At 48.4% G+C, this 20,034-nt stretch overlaps 1 protein-coding gene across 1 annotated transcript in view; it reads right to left on the reverse strand.

Moving 5' to 3' along the window:
• Positions 1–19,436, reverse strand: part of LOC119970039 (NAD kinase 2, mitochondrial-like) — a 43,175-nt gene extending 23,739 nt beyond the window's left edge. Inside the window, exon 1 of the mRNA XM_038803983.1 lies at positions 19,380–19,436. Within this exon, the coding sequence (XP_038659911.1) occupies positions 19,380–19,414 (35 nt within the window). The 5' untranslated portion in view covers positions 19,415–19,436. The remainder of the gene's footprint in view (positions 1–19,379) is intronic.
• Positions 19,437–20,034: the final 598 nt, after the last annotated feature.

A 20,034-nucleotide genomic window follows, 5' to 3' on the forward strand; every position in this document is an offset into this window, starting at 1 on the left:
TCACTGGAAACACTGCGCCATGTATCCTCCCTAGACGCGTGTCACATGTAGCGCCATTCTGTCATTGCACTGGAAACACTGCGCCATGTATCCTGTCCCATTCCAGATGCTTCACTGGAAACACTGCGACATGTATCCTGTCCCATTGTAGATGCTTCACTGGAAACACTGCACCATGTATCCTGTCCCATTGTCGATGCTTCACTGGAAACACTGCGCCATGTATCCTGTCCCACTGTAGACGCTTCACTGGAAACACTGCGACATGTATCCTGTCCCATTGTAGACGCTTCACTGGAAACACTGCGCCATGTATCCTGTCCCAGTGTAGAGGCTTCACTGGAAACACTGCGCCATGTATCCTGTCCCATTGTAGACGCTTCACTGGAAACACTGCGCCATGTATCCTGTCCCACTCTAGATGCTTCACTGGAAACACTGCGCCATGTATCCTGTCCCATTGTAGACGCTTCACTGGAAACACTGCGCATGTATCCTGTCCCATTGTAGATGCTTCACTGGAAACACTGCGCCATGTATCCTGTCCCATTACAGATGCTTCACTGGAAACACTGCGCCATGTATCCTGTCCCACTGTAGACGCTTCACTGGAAACACCGCGCCATGTAACCTGTCCCGTTCCAAACGCTTCACTGGAAACACTGCGCCATGTATCCTGTCCCACTGTAGAGGCTTCACTGGAAACACTGCGCCATGTATCCTGTCCCATTACAGATGCTTCACTGGAAACACTGCGCCATGTATCCTGTCCCACTGTAGACGCTTCACTGGAAACACTGCGCCATGTATCCTGTCCCATTGTAGACGCTTCACTGGAAACACTGCGCCATGTATCCTGTCCCATTCCAGATGCTTCACTGGAAACACTGCGCCATGTATCCTGTCCCATTACAGATGCTTCACTGGAAACACTGCGCCATGTATCCTGTCCCACTGTAGACGCTTCACTGGAAACACTGCGCCATGTATCCTGTCCCATTGTAGATGCTTCACTGGAAACACTGCGCCATGTATCCTGTCCCATTCCAGACGCTTCACTGGAAACACTGCGCCATGTATCCTGTCCCACTGTAGATGCTTCACTGGAAACACTGCGCCATGTATCCTGTCCCATTGTAGATGCTTCACTGGAAACACTGCGCCATGTATCCTGTCCCACTGTAGATGCTTCACTGGAAACACTGCGCCATGTATCCTGTCCCATTCCAGATGCTTCACTGGAAACACTGCGCCATGTATCCTGTCCCACTGTAGATGCTTCACTGGAACACTGCGACATGTATCCTGTCCCATTGTAGAGGCTTCACTGGAAACACTGCGCCATGTATCCTGTCCCATTGTAGATGCTTCACTGGTAACACTGCGCCATGTATCCTGTCCCACTGTAGATGCTTCACTGGAAACACTGCGCCATGTATCCTGTCCCACTGTAGATGCTTCACTGGAAACACTGCGCCATGTATCCTGTCCCATTCCAGATGCTTCACTGGAAACACTGCGCCATGTATCCTGTCCCATTGTAGATGCTTCACTGGAAACACTGCGCCATGTATCCTGTCCCATTGTAGAGGCTTCACTGGAAACACTGCGCCATGTATCCTGTCCCACTGTAGATGCTTCACTGGAAACACTGCGCCATGTATCCTGTCCCATTGTAGACGCTTCACTGGAAACACTGCACCATGTATCCTGTCCCAGTGTAGACGCTTCACTGGAAACACTGCGCCATGTATCCTGTCCCATTGTAGACGCTTCACTGGAAACACTGCGCCATGTATCCTGTCCCAGTGTAGACGCTTCACTGGAAACACTGCGCCATGTATCCTGTCCCACTGTAGATGATTCACTGGAAACACTGCGCCATGTATCCTGTCCCATTACAGATGCTTCACTGGAAACACTGCGCCATGTATCCTGTCCCATTGTAGACGCTTCACTGGAAACACTGCGCCATGTATCCTGTCCCATTCCAGATGCTTCACTGGAAACACTGCGCCATGTATCCTGTCCCATTGTAGAGGCTTCACTGGAAACACTGCGCCATGTATCCTGTCCCATTGTAGACGCTTCACTGGAAACACTGCGCCATGTATCCTGTCCCACTGTAGACGCTTCACTGGAAACACTGCGCCATGTATCCTGTCCCATTGTAGAGGCTTCACTGGAAACACTGCGCCATGTATCCTGTCCCATTGTAGACGCTTCACTGGAAACACTGCGCCATGTATCCTGTCCCATTGTAGACGCTTCACTGGAAACACTGCGCCATGTATCCTGTCCCATTCCAAACGCTTCACTGGAAACACTGCGCCATGTATCCTTCCCATTCCAGATGCTTCACTGGAAACACTGCGCCATGTATCCTGTCCCATTGTAGATGCTTCACTGGAAACACTGCGCCATGTATCCTGTCCCATTACAGATGCTTCACTGGAAACACTGCGCCATGTATCCTGTCCCATTGTAGATGTTTCACTGGAAACACTGCGCCATGTATCCTGTCCCATTGTAGATGCTTCACTGGAAACACTGCACCATGTATCCTGTCCCATTACAGATGCTTCACTGGAAACACTGCGCCATGTATCCTGTCCCATTGTAGAGGCTTCACTGGAAACACTGCGCCATGTATCCTGTCCCACTGTAGATGCTTTACTGGAAACACTGCACCATGTATCCTGTCCCATTACAGATGCTTCACTGGAAACACTGCGCCATGTATCCTGTCCCATTGTAGACGCTTCACTGGAAACACTGCGACATGTATCCTGTCCCAGTGTAGACGCTTCACTGGAAACACTGCGCCATGTATCCTGTCCCATTGTAGACGCTTCACTGGAAACACTGCGCCATGTATCCTGTCCCAGTGTAGATGCTTCACTGGAAACACTGCACCATGTATCCTGTCCCATTGTCGATGCTTCACTGGAAACACTGCACCATGTATCCTGTCCCATTGTCGATGCTTCACTGGAAACACTGCGCCATGTATCCTGTCCCATTGTCGATGCTTCACTGGAAACACTGCGCCATGTATCCTGTCCCACTGTAGAGGCTTCACTGGAAACACTGCGCCATGTATCCTGTCCCATTGTAGAGGCTTCACTGGAAACACTGCGCCATGTATCCTGTCCCATTCTAGACGTTTCACTGGAAACACTGCGCCATGTATCCTGTCCCATTCTAGACGCTTCACTGGAAACACTGCGCCATGTATCCTGTCCCAGTGTAGAGGCTTCACTGGAAACACTGCGCCATGTATCCTGTCCCAGTGTAGAGGCTTCACTGGAAACACTGCGCCATGTATCCTGTCCCACTGTAGACGCTTCACTGGAAACACTGCGCCATGTATCCTGTCCCATTCCAGATGCTTCACTGGAAACACTGCGCCATGTATCCTGTCCCATTGTAGACGCTTCACTGGAAACACTGCGCCATGTATCCTGTCCCATTGTAGACGCTTCACTGGAAACACTGCGCCATGTATCCTGTCCCAGTGTAGACGCTTCACTGGAAACACTGCGCCATGTATCCTGTCCCATTGTAGACGCTTCACTGGAAACACTGCGCCATGTATCCTGTCCCGTTCCAGATGCTTCACTGGAAACACTGCGCCATGTATCCTGTCCCATTACAGATGCTTCACTGGAAACACTGCGCCATGTATCCTGTCCCATTGTAGAGGCTTCACCGGAGACACTGCGCCATGTATCCTGTCCCATTGTAGATTCTTCACTGGAGACACTGCGCCATGTATCCTGTCCCATTCCAGATGCTTCACTGGAGACACTGCGCCATGTATCCTGTCCCATTGTAGAGGCTTCACTGGAAACACTGCGCCATGTATCCTGTCCCATTGTAGAGGCTTCACTGGAAACACTGCGCCATGTATCCTGTCCCATTGTAGACGCTTCACTGGAAACACTGCGCCATGTATCCTGTCCCGTTCCAGATGCTTCACTGGAAACACTGCGCCATGTATCCTGTCCCATTGTAGACGCTTCACTGGAAACACTGCACCATATATCCTGTCCCATTCCAGATGCTTCACTGGAAACACTGCGCCATGTATCCTGTCCCACTGTAGATGATTCACTGGAAACACTGCGCCATGTATCCTGTCCCATTCCAAACGCTTCACTGGAAACACTGCGCCATGTATCCTGTCCTGTTCCAGATGCTTCACTGGAAACACTGCGCCATGTATCCTGTCCCGTTCCAGATGCTTCACTGGAAACACTGCGCCATGTATCCTGTCCCATTGTAGACGCTTCACTGGAAACACTGCGCCATGTATCCTGTCCCATTCCAGATGCTTCACTGGAAACACTGCGCCATGTATCCTGTCCCATTGTAGACGCTTCACTGGAAACACTGCGCCATGTATCCTGTCCCATTACAGATGCTTCACTGGAAACACTGCGCCATGTATCCTGTCCCATTGTAGAGGCTTCACTGGAAACACTGTGCCATGTATCCTGTCCCATTGTAGATGCTTCACTGGAAACACTGCGCCATGTATCCTGTCCCATTGTAGAGGCTTCACTGGAAACACTGCGCCATGTATCCTGTCCCATTACAGATGCTTCACTGGAAACACTGCGCCATGTATCCTGTCCCAGTGTAGAGGCTTCACTGGAAACACTGCGCCATGTATCCTGTCCCATTGTAGAGGCTTCACTGGAAACACTGCGCCATGTATCCTGTCCCATTGTAGATGCTTCACTGGAAACACTGCGCCATGTATCCTGTCCCATTGTAGACGCTTCACTGGAAACACTGCGCCATGTATCCTGTCCCATTGTAGAGGCTTCACTGGAAACACTGCGCCATGTATCCTGTCCCATTGTAGACGCTACACTGGAAACACTGCGCCATGTATCCTGTCCCACTGTAGAGGCTTCACTGGAAACACTGCGCCATGTATCCTGTCCCAGTGTAGAGGCTTCACTGGAAACACTGCGCCATGTATCCTGTCCCATTGTAGACGCTTCACTGGAAACACTGCGCCATGTATCCTGTCCCATTACAGATGCTTCACTGGAAACACTGCGCCATGTATCCTGTCCCAGTGTAGAGGCTTCACTGGAAACACTGCGCCATGTATCCTGTCCCATTGTAGATGCTTCACTGGAAACACTGCGCCATGTATCCTGTCCCATTGTAGATGCTTCACTGGAAACACTGCGCCATGTATCCTGTCCCATTGTAGAGGCTTCACTGGAAACACTGCGCCATGTATCCTGTCTCATTCTAGACGCTTCACTGTAAACACTGCGCCATGTATCCTGTCCCATTCCAGATGCTTCACTGGAAACACTGCGCCATGTATCCTGTCCCATTGTAGAGGCTTCACTGGAAACACTGCGCCATGTATCCTGTCCCATTGTAGACGCTACACTGGAAACACTGCGCCATGTATCCTGTCCCATTGTAGACGCTTCACTGGAAACACTGCGCCATGTATCCTGTCCCATTGTAGATGCTTCACTGGAAACACTGCGCCATGTATCCTGTCCCATTGTAGACGCTTCACTGGAAACACTGCGCCATGTATCCTGTCCCATTGTAGACGCTTCACTGGAAACACTGCGCCATGTATCCTGTCCCACTGTAGACGCTTCACTGGAAACACTGCGACATGTATCCTGTCCCATTGTAGATGCTTCACTGGAAACACTGCGCCATGTATCCTGTCCCATTGTAGACGCTTCACTGGAAACACTGCGCCATGTATCCTGTCCCATTCCAGATGCTTCACTGGAAACACTGCGCCATGTATCCTGTCCCATTGTAGAGGCTTCACTGGAAACACTGCGCCATGTATCCTGTCCCATTGTAGACGCTACACTGGAAACACTGCGACATGTATCCTGTCCCATTGTAGATGCTTCACTGGAAACACTGCACCATGTATCCTGTCCCAGTGTAGATGCTTCACTGGAAACACTGCGACATGTATCCTGTCCCATTGTAGATGCTTCACTGGAAACACTGCGACATGTATCCTGTCCCATTGTAGATGCTTCACTGGAAACACTGCGACATGTATGACAGCCCATCCTTTAATTATTTTAAACATTTCTATGATCTTACCCTGGGCATCACAGTGAACAACAAAGAACAAAGAATAGTACAGCACAGGAACAGGCCCTTCGGCCCTCCCAGCCTGTGCCGACCATGCTGCCCGTTTAAACTAAAATGTTCTACATTTCCTGGGTCCGTATCCCTCTATTCCCATCCGATTCATGTATTTGTCAAGATGCCTCTTAAATGTCACTATCGTCCCGGCTTCCCCCACCTCCTCCGGCAGCGAGTTCCAGGCACCCACTACCCTCTGTGTAAAAAAAAAAACTTGCCTCGTACATCTCCTCTAAACCTTGCCCCTCGCACTTTAAGCCTATGCCCGCAAGTAATTGACCCCTCTACCCTGGGGAAAAGCCTCTGACTATCCACTCTGTCTATGCCCCTCAACCTCCGTTGTCCCAGTGAGAACAATCCGTGCTTATTCAACCTCTCCTCATAGCTAATGCCCTCCATACCAGGCAACATCCAGGTAAATCTCTTCTGCACCCACTCTGAAGCCTCCATGTCCTTCTGGTAGTGTGGCGACCAGAATTGAACACTATACTCCAAGTGTGGCCTAACTAAGGTTCTATACAGCTGCAACATGGTAGTATGGGCAGCACGGTAGCATGGTGGTTAGCATAAATGCTTCACAGCTCCAGGATCCCAGGTTCGATTCCCGGCTGGGTCACTGTCTGTGCGGAGTCTGCACGTCCTCCCCGTGTGTGCGTGGGTTTCCTCCGGGTGCTCCAGTTTCCTCCCACAGTCCAAAGATGTGCGGGTTAGGTGGATTGGCCATGATAAATTGCCCGTAGTGTCCTAAAAAGTAAGGTTAAGGGGGGGTTGGGTTACGGGTATAGGGTGGATACGTGGGTTTGAGTAGGGTGATCATTGCTCGGCACAACATCGAGGGCCGAAGGGCCTGTTCTGTGCTGTACTGTTCTATGTTCTATAGTGGTTAGCATAAATGCTTCACAGCTCCAGGGTCCCAGGTTCGGTTCCCGGCTTGGGTCATTGTCTGTGTGGTGTATGCAAGTCCTCCCCGTGTGTGCGTGGGTTTCCTCCGGGTGCTCCGTTTCCTCCCACAATCCAAAGATGTGCAGGTTAGGTGAATTGGCCAGGCTAAATTGCCCTTAAGGTCCAAATTGCCCTTAGTGTTAGGTGGGGTTACTGGGTTATGGGGATAGGGTGGAGGTATGGGGTTGGGTAGGGTGCCGGTGCAGACTCAATGGGCTGAATGCCCTCCTTCTGCACTGTAAATTCTATGAAATAACGTGACTTGCCAATTCTTATACTATATGTCTCGGCCAATGAAGGCAAGCATGCCGTATGCCTTCTTGACTACCTTCTCCACCTGCGTTGCCCCTTTCAGTGACCTGTGGACCTGTACACCTAGATCTCTCTGACTGTCAATACTCTTGAGGGTTCTACCATTCACTGTATATTCCCTACCTGCATTAGACCATCCAAAATGAATTACCTCACATTTGTCCGGATTAAACTCCATCTGCCATCTCTCCGCCCAAGTCTCCAAATGATCTAAATCCTGCTGTGTCCTCTGACAGTCCTCATCGCTATCCGCAATTCCACCAACCTTTGTGTCATCTGCAAACTTACTAATCAGACCAGTTACATTTTCCTCCAAATCATTTATATATACATCGAACAGCAAAGGTCCCAGCACTGATCCCTGCGGAACACCACTAGTCACATCCCTCCAATCAGAAAAGCACCCTTGCATTGATACTCTCTGCCTTCTATGACCTAGCCAGTTCTGTATCCACCTTGCCAGCTCACCCCTGATCCCGTGTGACTTCACCTTTTGTACCAGTCTGCCATGAGGGGACCTGGTCAAAGGTCTTACTGAAGTCCATATAGACAACATCCACTGCCCTACCTGCATCAATCATCGTTCTGACCTTTTCGAAAAACTCTATCAAGTTAGTGAGACACAACCTCCCCGTCACAAAATCATGCTGCCTCTCGCTAATACGTCCACTTGCTTCCAAATGGGAATAGATCCTGTCTCAAAGAATTCTCTCCAGTAATTTCCCTACCACTGACGTAAGGCTCACCGGCCTGTAGTACCCTGGATTATCCTTGCTACCCTTCTTAAACAAAGGAACAACATTGGCTATTCTCCAGTCCTCCTAGACATCACCTGAAGACAGTGAGGATCCAGAGATTTCTGTCAAGGCCTCAGCAATTTCCTCTCGAGCCTCCTTCAGTATTCTGGGATAGATCCCATCAGACCCTGGGGACTTATCTACCTTAATATTTTTAAAGACACCCAACACCTCGTCTTTTTGGATCTCAATGTGACCCAGGCTGTCTACACACCCTTCTCCAGACTCAACATCCCCCAATTCCTTCTCTTTGGTGAACACTGATGCAAAGTATTCATTTAGTAGCTCGCCCATTTCCTCTGGCTCCACACATAGATTCCCTCCCCTGTCCTTCAGTGGGCCAACCCTTTCCCTGGCTACCTTCTTGCTTTTTATGTATATGTAAAAAGCCGTGGGATTTTCCTTAACCTTATTTGCCAATTACTTTTTGTGACCCCTTCTAGCCCTCCTGACTCCTTGCTTAAGTTCCTTCCTACTTTCCTTATATTCCACACAGGCTTCGTCTGTTCCCAGCCTTCTCGCCCTGACAAATGCCTCCTTTTTCTTTGACAAGACCTACAATATCTCTCGTTATCCAAGGTTCCCGAAATTTAACGTATTTATCCTTCATCCTCACAGAAACATGCCAATCCTGAATTCCTTTCAACTGACATTTGAAAGCCTCCCCCATGTCAGATGTTGATTTAACCTCAAACATCCGCCCCCAATCTAGGTTCTTCAGTTCCTGCCTAATATTGTTATAATTAGCCTTCCCCCAATTAAGCACATTCACCCTCGGACCACTCTTATCCTGTCCACCTGCACTTTAAAACTTACTGAATTGTGGTCACTGTTCCCGAAATGCTCCCCTACTGAAACTTCTACCACCTGGCTGGGCTCATAATAAGAACATAAGAACTAGGAGCAGGAGTCGGCCATCTGGCCCCTCGAGCCTGCTCCGCCATTCAATTAGATCATGGCTGATCTTTTGTGGACTCGGCTCCACTTTCCAGCCCGAACACCATAACCCTTAATCCCTTTATTCTTCAAAAAACTATCTATCTTTACCTTAAAAACATTTAATGAAGAGGCCTCAACTGCTTCACTGTGCAAGGAATTCCATAGATTCACAACCCTTTGGGTGAAGAAGTTCCTCCTAAACTCAGTCCTAAATCTACTTCCCCTTATTTTGAGGCTATGTCCCCTAGTTCTGCTGTCACCCGCCAGTGGATACAACCTGCCCGCATCTATCCTATCTATTCCCTTCATAATTTTAAATGTTTCTATAAGATACCCCCTCATCCTTCTAAATTCCAATGAGTACAGTCCCAGTCTACTCAACCTCTCCTCATAATCCAACCCCTTCAGCTCTGGGATTAACCTAGTGAATCTCCTCTGCACACCCTCCAGCGCCAGTACGTCCTTTCTCAAGTAAGGAGACCAAAACTGAACACAATACTCCAGGTGTGGCCTCACTAACACCTTATACAATTGCAACATAACCTCCCTAGTCTTAAACTCCATCCCTCTAGCAATGAAGGACAAAATTCCATTGCCTTCTTAATCACCTGTTGCACCTGTAAACCCACTTTCTGTGACTCATGCACTAGCACACCCAGGTCTCTCTGCACAGCGGCATGCTTTCATATTTTATAATTTAAATAATAATCCCGTTTGCTGTTATTCCTACCAAAATGGATGACCTCACATTTGTCAACATTGCATTCCATCTGCCAGACACTAGCCCATTCACTTAACCTATCCAAATCCCTCTGCAGACTTCCAGTATCCTCTGCACTTTTCGCTTTACCACTCATCTTAGTGTCATCTGCAAACTTGGACACATTGCCCTTGGTCCCCAACTCCAAATCATCTATGTAAATTGTGAACAATTGTGGGCCTAACACGGATCCCTGAGGGACACCACTAGCTACTGATTGCCAACCAGAGAAACACCCATTAATCCCCACTCTTTGTTTTCTATTAATTAACCAATCCTCTATCCATGCTACTACTTTACCCTTAATGCCATGCATCTTTATCTTATGCAGCAACCTTTTGTGTGGCACCTTGTCAAAGGCTTTCTGGAAATCCAGATATACCACATCCATCGGCTCCCCGTTATCTACTGCACTGGTACTGTCCTCAAAAAATTCCACTAAATTAGTTAGGCACGACCTGCCCTTTCCGAACCCATGCTACGTCTGCCCAATGGGACAATTTCTATCCAGATGCCTCGCTATTTCTTCCTTGATGATAGATTCCAGCATCTTCCCTACTACCGAAGTTAAGCTCACTGGCCTATAATTTCCTGCTTTCTGCCTAGCTCCTTTTTTAAACAGTGGTGTCACGTTTGCTAATTTCCAATCCACCGGGACCACCCCAGAGTCTAGTGAATTTTGGTAAATCATCATTAGTGCATCTGCAATTTCCCTAGCCATCTCTTTTAGCACTCAGGGATGCATTCCATCAGGGCCAGGAGACTTGTCTACCTTTAGCCCCATTAGCTTGCCCATCACTCCCTCCTTAGTGATAACAATCCTCTCAAGGTCCTCACCTGCCATAGCCTCATTTCTATCAGTCGCTGGTATGTTATTTGTGTCTTCCACTGTGAAGACCGACCCAAAAAACCTGTTCAGTTCCTCAGCCATTTCCTCATCTCCCATTATTAAAACTCCCTTCTCATCCTCTAAACTTCTAAAGGACCAATATTTACCTTTGCCACTCTTTTTTGTTTTATATATTTGTAAAATCTTTTACTGTCTGTTTTTATATTCTGAGCAAGTTTACTCTCATACCCCAGGGGCTGGTTTAGCTCACAAGGCTAAATCGCTGGCTTTTAAAGCAGGCCAGCAGCACGGTTCGATTCCCGTACCAGCCTCCCCGGACAGGCGCCGGAATGTGGCGACTAGGGGCTTTTCACAGTAACTTCATTGAAGCCTACTCGTGACAATAAGCGATTTTCATTTTCATTTCATTTCAATACCAGGTCCAGTATAGCCCCTTCCCTCGTTGGACTATCTACATATTGTTTTAAGAAGCCCTCCTGGATGCTCCTTACAAACTCTGCCCCGTCCAGGCCCCTGGCACTAAGTGAGTCCCAGTCAATATTGGGGAGGTTGAAGTCTCCCATCACAACAACCCTGTTGCTTTTACTCCTTTCCAAAATCTGTTTACCTATCTGCTCCTCTATCTCCCGCTGGCTGTTGGGAGGCCTGTAGTAAACCCCCAACACTGTGACTGCACCCTCCTTATTCCTGATCTCTACCCATATAGCCTCGCTGCCCTCGGAGGTGTCCTCCCGCAGTACAGCTGTGATATTCTCCCTAACCAGTAGCGCAACTCCTCCACCCCTTTTATATCCCCCTCTATCCCGCCTGAAACATCTAAATCCTGGAACGTTTAGCTGCCAATCCTGTCCTTCCCTCAACCAGGTCTCTGTAATGGCAACAACATCATAGTTCCAAGTACTAACCCAAGCTCTAAGTTCATCTGCCTTACCTGATATACTTCTTGCATTAAAACATATGCAGTTCAGGCCACCAGACCCGCTGTGTTCAGCAACACCTCCCTGTCTGCTCTGCCTCAGAGCCATACTGGCCCTATTCCCTAGTTCGCCCTCAATGCTTTTGTAGAAGTGGATTTCATTTGGAACTTCGCTGATAGGGTTAATATAACAGTTCTGAAAAGCTCTGTGAAAGAGATGTCAACAGGTCAAGGGATGAAATAAAGGGAGCGTGTTCTGACCGGCATCTGTGAAAGCAGAGATGTCAGAAGGTTATGGGATGGAAAGAGGTGAGTGTGGCTTTAGTACTATTTAATGTTCTGACCCGCATCTGTGAAAGCAGAGAGGTCAAAAAGTCAAAGAATGGAATGAATGGGAAGCGTTACTTTATTGCAGAGATAGCGTAATTAAGCTCGTTTGACCAGTTGGAACAAATAAACATTGAAATGTAAAGGAATGGGCTTTGGAATGAGTTAAGCCAGATGGCCATGGGATACAAAAACCTTTGTAACAGACTTGTGCTAATGATTATGTCAAAAATAACCTCCCGACCTCGAAGAATAATTCCATATATGTACATGTTCTGGATCCTTGCCAAATCATAGGTGTATCTAGGAATTTAAGGGGACCACCCCTAAGCTGTAAAATGTATAAAAATACAGTCCTTATTCTGGGATTTTGGCACTTCTCGAAGGTAGTTACCCGACTGCTTAGAGATTTGTCCCGGCCGTAAATAAACGAATATTCGTTACTGACGTGTTCGAGTGTTTTACTTCTGGACTGACGATCAGATACGTGAAAGCGCAATTCACATTTGGTGGCCCGTACGGGGATCTCCAGAGGGGTCTGCGCAACTAACCGGCGTAATCGACTGAGCTCGTTCAAAGTAGAGGACGAATTTGGCCCCCAACGTGAGTAAAAATTTCTTTTCCACCTTGGTATTCGCCTACTACCAGTTTGATCGTTGCTCAGCCTTGCCGTTGGTTTGTCGAGAAGCCTCTGCGAGATCCAGGTCAGTCCAGCGAACCCGTTTTAAAGAGGGTAAGTGAGTGAACCCTGCGGTTATCGTCTCTAGGGGCAGCCTGGGACTGCCGCCGTGATTCCAGGCAGTGTTCGCTGGAGTTACGGGCGGGGTTGTCAGGACTGCTAGGGGCAGCCTGAGACCGCCGCCGTGATTCCAGGCAGCGTTCGCTGGAGTTACGGGCGGGGTTGTCAGGACTGCTAGGGGCAGCCTGAGACCGCCGCCGTGATTCCAGGCAGCGTTCGCTGGAGTTACGGGCGGGGTTGTCAGGACTGCTAGGGGCAGCCTGAGACGGCCGCCGTGATTCCAGGCAGCGTTCGCTGGAGTTGCGGGCGGAGTTCTCAGGACTGCTAGGGGCAGCCTGGGACTGCCGCCGTGATTCCAGGCAGTGTTCGCTGGAGTTACGGGCGGGGTTGTCAGGACTGCTAGGGGCAGCCTGAGACTGCCGCCGTGATTCCGGGCAGCGTTCGCTGGAGTTACGGGCGGAGTTCTCAGGACTGCTAGGGGACGATTCCGGGCTGTGGGCTCCGGACGGGACTGCCGCCGTGATTCCAGGCAGCGTTCTCTGGAAGTTACGGGCGGGGTTCTCGGAGCTTATCCCCCGGTATAACCCATACTTTCACCGAAGAATTTTACCTACTTACCCCTTAATAGCATTGGTGTCCTGGGTCCTGTGTTATTAAGGAAGTGAAGTAAGCTAATAACCACTTAAAATCTGGTCTTCTTGAGTTGTATTAGCTGTTTAAACTCGGCTGCTTTCCTTGTCTTTCTCCAGCCGGCTGCGTCTCTCTCTCTCTCTCTCTCTCTCTCCTGTTGCTGTTGCAGAGTGCTGCTGCTTCTGCTCCCTGGGTTTATATTCTCTTTCGAAGAGTTATTAAGTTTTAACGACCGTATTGTATATGGGCTTGTTTCACTTTGATAGTTTAAAAGTATCTTTGAAGTAAACATCTTACTACAACTCGTTATTCATTTCAGGCATATCGTCTCCTCTCAGATCTGATTTTTAAAAATGCTTTCGTTTCAATAGTTAACTTTTATTTCTGTGATTTCAAATCGTTTAATTTTCCAATTGTCCCCAGTTCATAACTTTGCCTTTGATTTTGACTTAAATGATGTTTCTCGTAGCCAGGTCATCTCCAATTTTCTTTTAATTAACTTGATGTTCGTAGAATTTTACCCCTTAAATTGACACTAAATTCGACTGAGCATCTTCCATTCTTTCCAGCTGTTTACTAAGAGAGTTTATTTCAATTAAGGTGTGAAACTTTGCTCTTAGCTGTATGCTAAAATTTAACTTGGTTGTGACTTGAAAGACTTGCCTGTTTTAAACATTCGTCCCTTAATGCAATTGAAACTCTCATCCATGCTTTTTTAGATGCTTTCTGAGATAGTTACATTCCATGAAGGTGTGAGCCATTGTTTCTGCTGAAACCTGCTTGTGAGCAAGAATCTGCATTTTATAACCCTGCTCTTTGCAGCTGCTATTAACCTTTTGTGCGATCTTTCCCTGTACCCTCTCAAACCAGATATTGCCAGACTTTCATGTTTCAAATGACACATTTTTCTGTATTATCAAGAACCCACCGCAAAGAAATTAATTGCCTTGTGGAGGGAATACTGTCAGTTAGTGAAAGATGCATCTATACTGGCTAGCTGGCAGGAAAATGCCTCAAAATTGGGTATTGGCCTCACCAAAGGGGGAATTGTTAAAACAGTAGAGGTCTTACAAAGGGAATGTCAAGAATATAAGAAACGTAAGAATGCTACTCCTACCCCGGCGCCGGTCAGCAATGCGAAGCAAGGTTGGGAGGAGGGGGACGATGGGGATGAGGAACCTCTGTTCAATTGCGGGGGACGTCAGAAGCCCCCACAGCCTCCACAGCCTCCACAGCCCCCACAGCCCCCACAGCCCCCACAGCCTCCACAGCCCCCACAGCCACCTCCGCCACCGCCCCTGGAATGTGATCAGTATTATGAGTAACTCAGTATGTTCAGAACTACCATGGTCTCAGAATAAACAGATAAAGAATTTGTGCTGGGCAGTTTCGAAACTGCTGCGTTGAAATTGACACTGCATGGCTCCGCAGGGTCCTAGTGCCCGCTGATCACAAACAGTCACTAGCAGAACCGCCTCAAGGAGGCACTCCTCCAGGCCCCTGCCCTTGGTCGACCCTTATATGATCGCCCTTTTCAGCTCTATTGCACAGTCCTTGCCGACTGCGCCACAGCTGTCCTGACCCAACGCCACGGCGACCGCTGTCGCCCGGTTGCATACTACTCCTCTAAACTCGATCCGGTAGCCCTTGGCTATCCTATCTGTACCCAAATTCTTGCAGCTATCTACAACAGCCTGCAATCGGCTGCTAATATTACCCTCCAACAAGATATTACTGTCTATAGTTCCCATTCTGTTACGGCCTTTTTGGGACAGCTACTGACTCAGCATCTCACGATGGCTCGTCAGAACAAATATGAGATTGCTCTCCTTAATAACCCGAAGATCCAGTTTTCCCACTGCACCACTATCAACCCTGCTGACTTTTTGACGCATCCTCCCACAGACATGCTCGACCCAACTCATGACTGTCTGCAACTGTTGCAAGAAGTCTCCTCGGTTCGAGACAACCTCTCCGATATACCCATCCCGAGTGCAGATTGTTCCTTTTTCACCGATGGAAGTTCTTCCGTCGGCGAAAGGGGGGATAGACAATCTGGCTATGCAATCATCGATCAAGACGGTGATGGAAAAACAGAGGATTTCTAACCTCCGCTGGTACACCCATCTCACACCAGCAGTTAGTAACACAGTTATTGCAGGCCCTTATGCTCCCAGACAAGATAGCGGTGATAAAATGCGCAGCGCATACAAAAGGCACGGGACTGGTGGAAACGGGCAACAGGAGAGCGGACGAGAAGGCAAAAGAAATTTTTAAATCTGGCAAACTAATGGTGCCTAGAATGATGAGGCAGACTAAAACCCCCCCGGAAAAGTCTCCTTCTGAAAAACCTATGCCAACCATTGCTGACATAATCCAAATGCAGGAGGACGCTCCTGCAACTGCTGTAAATATGTGGAAAAACTTAGGATGTATATATGATAATGAAAATAAGCTGTGGGTCACCCCGGTAGGACAAACATGTATGACCGATGCATTAGCAGCCTGGGTGACCGAATGTGTACACTTTGCAACTCACTGTGGAGCTCGTGCCACAGGGGACATATTGTTAAAAAGCTGGTGGCACCCACGACTGCAAGAAATGGCCCAACAAATTAGCAGTCGGTGCCTAATCTGTCAACAGCACAACCCCGGTAAGGCCGTCCCCTGTGATCCTGGCACAACCCCCTTACCTGAGGGTCCATTTGAGACCCTACAAATGGATTACATTGAGTTGGAAAGATGTCAATGCTATAAATATGTGTTAGTCATTGTGGACACTTTTAGCAAATGGATCGAGGCCTACCCGACTACGGATAACAAGGCCTCGACAGTAGTTAAGGTGTTAATGCGAGAAATTGTTCCGCGATTTGGAATTCCAGCCCGGCTGAGCTCTGACAATGGTCCCCACTTCATAGGTCAAATCAATAAGGAATTCTGTGCTCTGCTTGGAATAAAGCAACAGTTTCATTGTGCCTACAGACCACAAGCCGCTGGAGTGGTGGAAAGGGCTAATCAGACTCTAAAGACTAAACTCGCTAAACTACAAGCAGACACTGGGGCCACTTGGCTCAAACTCCTGCCTTTAGCACTCTTCCAGCTACGTGCCACCCCCGCAGGAAAAACTCGCCTAAGCCCAGCGGAAATACTATATGGCAGACCCTTTCGAACGCCTTGGGACAGCAGTGTTCCACGGAATGTTCAATTCCATTACATGACTACCGAGATGGCTAATTATATATTAACACTAACTAGAATTTTGAAAGGATTACACTCCCGAGTTCGTGCCACCCAGGAAGAAGTCCCCTCCATTACTCATGACGTCTCCATCAACCCTGGGGATTATGTCCTAATTCGAAATTGGACACGTAAAGGTTTGGAACCTCGATGGGAGGGTCCCCTACAGGTTCTACTCACTACCCCCACTGCAGTAAAAGTGGAGGGCCGGAACGCATGGGTACATATGCACCATTGTAAGTTAATTAAGTATCCATGATGTTCTAAACTTTTCCTTTAAGTCCTAGGAACACGAGTACCAGGATGAGGCCCCTCTTCGCCGTCACAATACTCGCCACCCTGCTCTCTCTCACTGCATCCGAAAGAAGGAGATGCCTGTACGGAAGCCGACACCCACCCATGTGCCGGGAAGGAACCCCACGATGTGGAACAACGACAGATCTCCGATGGATCACCACCGCTATCAGAAACTGCCCGACCACCGTTCCTCCCGACGACCAGAAGCGCCGATTCCTGATTACGTACATGGTTCTAATGTACAATCGCCGCACATGCAGGTGGAACCACCGGTGCATTGATAAGGACAGGGTACAAATTTTACCATCAAGGACTACTCACCCCTACTCGCCTTCCAGAAGGAAGCGGGCAACGCACCATGTAACGGCAAATTCATTTCTGTTTATGTCCTATGTCTATGCTAAGAAAGTGGGTGTCTCCTCTTGCTGGGTATGTACACAGGTCCCGACCCATGCCCATGGAGGCGTTCCCTTGATATCTGTTCCTTTCTTGATCGAACAGACGGCTGAATGGGTTATATTCCAGACAGTTCAGAGAATATCACGCGTCTGGTAACCCATATCAGAGATGGAGTACAGCGCTTGCGACTCGCCGGTCAGGCTGACTGGTGGAGCTGGATGTGGTCCAATTCTTGGGCCACTTACCTGTTCCATGGGCTCATTATCTTCGTTACCATCTGTTTGTTGCTCTGTATCATAGCTACTGGTGTGAAATGCCTATGCAACCGTTTGGGTGCCACTGCATTACCACAGATGCTTCAGAGATCCGCCCTAGACGAAAAAGAAACACTGGTTCCACCTACCCCTGACCTATATGAGGAAGTGGCATCCTGCCGGAGCCTAGTAGAGGAGGAGTACCTCCGCCTCGCTCTCATTTCCATCTAAAGTATCCTGAGTGTTATGTGATCAAGGAATGATCAAAGGGGGGAATGTAGAAGTGGATTTCATTTGGAACTTCGCTGATAGGGTTAATATAACAGTTCTGAAAAGCTCTGTGAAAGAGATGTCAACAGGTCAAGGGATGAAATAAAGGGAGCGTGTTCTGACCGGCATCTGTGAAAGCAGAGATGTCAGAAGGTTATGGGATGGAAAGAGGGGAGTGTGGCTTTAGTACTATTTAATGTTCTGACCCGCATCTGTGAAAGCAGAGAGGTCAAAAAGTCAAAGAATGGAATGAATGGGAAGCGTTACTTTATTGCAGAGATAGCGTAATTAAGCTCGTTTGACCAGTTGGAACAAATAAACATTGAAATGTAAAGGAATGGGCTTTGGAATGAGTTAAGCCAGATGGCCATGGGATACAAAAACCTTTGTAACAGACTTGTGCTAATGATTATGTCAAAAATAACCTCCCGACCTCGAAGAATAATTCCATATATGTACATGTTCTGGATCCTTGCCAAATCATAGGTGTATCTAGGAATTTAAGGGGACCACCCCTAAGCTGTAAAATGTATAAAAATACAGTCCTTATTCTGGGATTTTGGCACTTCTCGAAGGTAGTTACCCGACTGCTTAGAGATTTGTCCCGGCCGTAAATAAACGAATATTCGTTACTGACGTGTTCGAGTGTTTTACTTCTGGACTGACGATCAGATACGTGAAAGCGCAATTCACACTTTCACCTTCTGACCGATTGCTCCGGTACCCACCCCCTGCCACACTAGTTTAACCCTCCCGTCTGACACTAGCAAACCTCGTGGCCAGGATATTTATGCCTCTCCAGTTTAGATGCAATCTGTCCTACTCATACAGGTCACGCCTGCCCCGGAAGAGCTCCCAGTGGTCCAGATAACAGACAGGAGGTTCTGTGGGAACGAAAGAGACTCACGGTTGCTGTGTAGCCTCCCAGGTGCCAGGGTTCGTGCTGTCTCTGATCATGTTTTTGGGATCCTTAAGGGGGAGGGGGAGGGGGAGCAGCCCCAAGTCGTGGTCCACATAGGTACCAACGACATAGGTAGGAAGAGAGATGGGGATTTGAGACAGAAATTCAGGGAGCTAGGGTGGAAGCTGAGAGCTAGAACAAACAGAGTTGTTATCTCTGGGTTGTTACACGTGCCACGTGCTAGCGAAGTGAGAAATAAGGAGAGAGAGGAGTTGAACACGTGGCTACAGGGATGGTGCAGGAGGGAGGGTTTTGGTTTCCTGGATAATTGGGGCTCATTCTGGGGTAGGTGGGACCTCTACAAACAGGATGGTCTTCACCTGAACCAGAGGGGTACCAATATCCTGGGGGGGGGGGGAGATTTGCTAGTGCTCTTCGGGGGGGGGGGGGTTTAAACTAATTCAGCAGGGGGATGGGAACCTAAATTGTAGTCCCAGTGTACAGGATGTTGAGAGTAGTGAGGTTAGGGATAGGGTTAAAAGTTCGAAAGAGGGCACCGGCAAGCAAGACGCTGGTTTGAAGTGTGTCTACTTCAACGCCAGGAGCATCCGGAATAAGGTGGGTGAGCTTGCAGCATGGGTTGGTACCTGGGATCTCGATGTTGTGGCGATTTCGGAGACATGGGTAGAGCAGGGACAGGAATGGTTGTTGCAGGTTCCAGGATTTAGATGTTTCTGTAAGAACAGAGAAGATGGTAAAAGAGGGGGGGGTGTGGCATTGTTAATCAAGGAAAGTATTACGGCAGTAGAAAGGACGTTTGAGGACTCGTCTACTGAGGTAGTATGGGGCGAGGTTAGGAACAGGAGAGGAGAGGTCACCCTGTTGGGAGTTGTCTATAGACCTCCGAACAGTTCCAGAGATGTAGAGGAAAGGATTGCAAAGATGATTCTCGACAGGAGCGAGAGTAACAGGGTAGTTGTTATGGGGGACTTTAACTTTCCAAATATTGACTGGAAATACGATCGTTCGAGTACTATAGATGGGTCAGTTTTTGTGCAGTGTGTGCAGGAGGGTTTTCTGACACAGTATGTAGACAGGCCAACAAGGGGCGAGGCCACATTGGATTTGGTACTGGGTAATGAACCCGGCCAGGTGTTAGATTTAGATGTAGGTGAGCACTTTGGTGATAGTGATCACAATTCGGAAATGTTTACTTTAGCAAAGGGCAGGGATAGGTATATACCGCAAGGCAAGAATTATAGCTGGGGGAAAGGCAATTATGATGCTATTCGGCAAGATTTA

Source organism: Scyliorhinus canicula, chromosome 8, assembly GCF_902713615.1.
Source record: "Scyliorhinus canicula chromosome 8, sScyCan1.1, whole genome shotgun sequence".
NCBI lineage: Eukaryota > Metazoa > Chordata > Chondrichthyes > Carcharhiniformes > Scyliorhinidae > Scyliorhinus > Scyliorhinus canicula.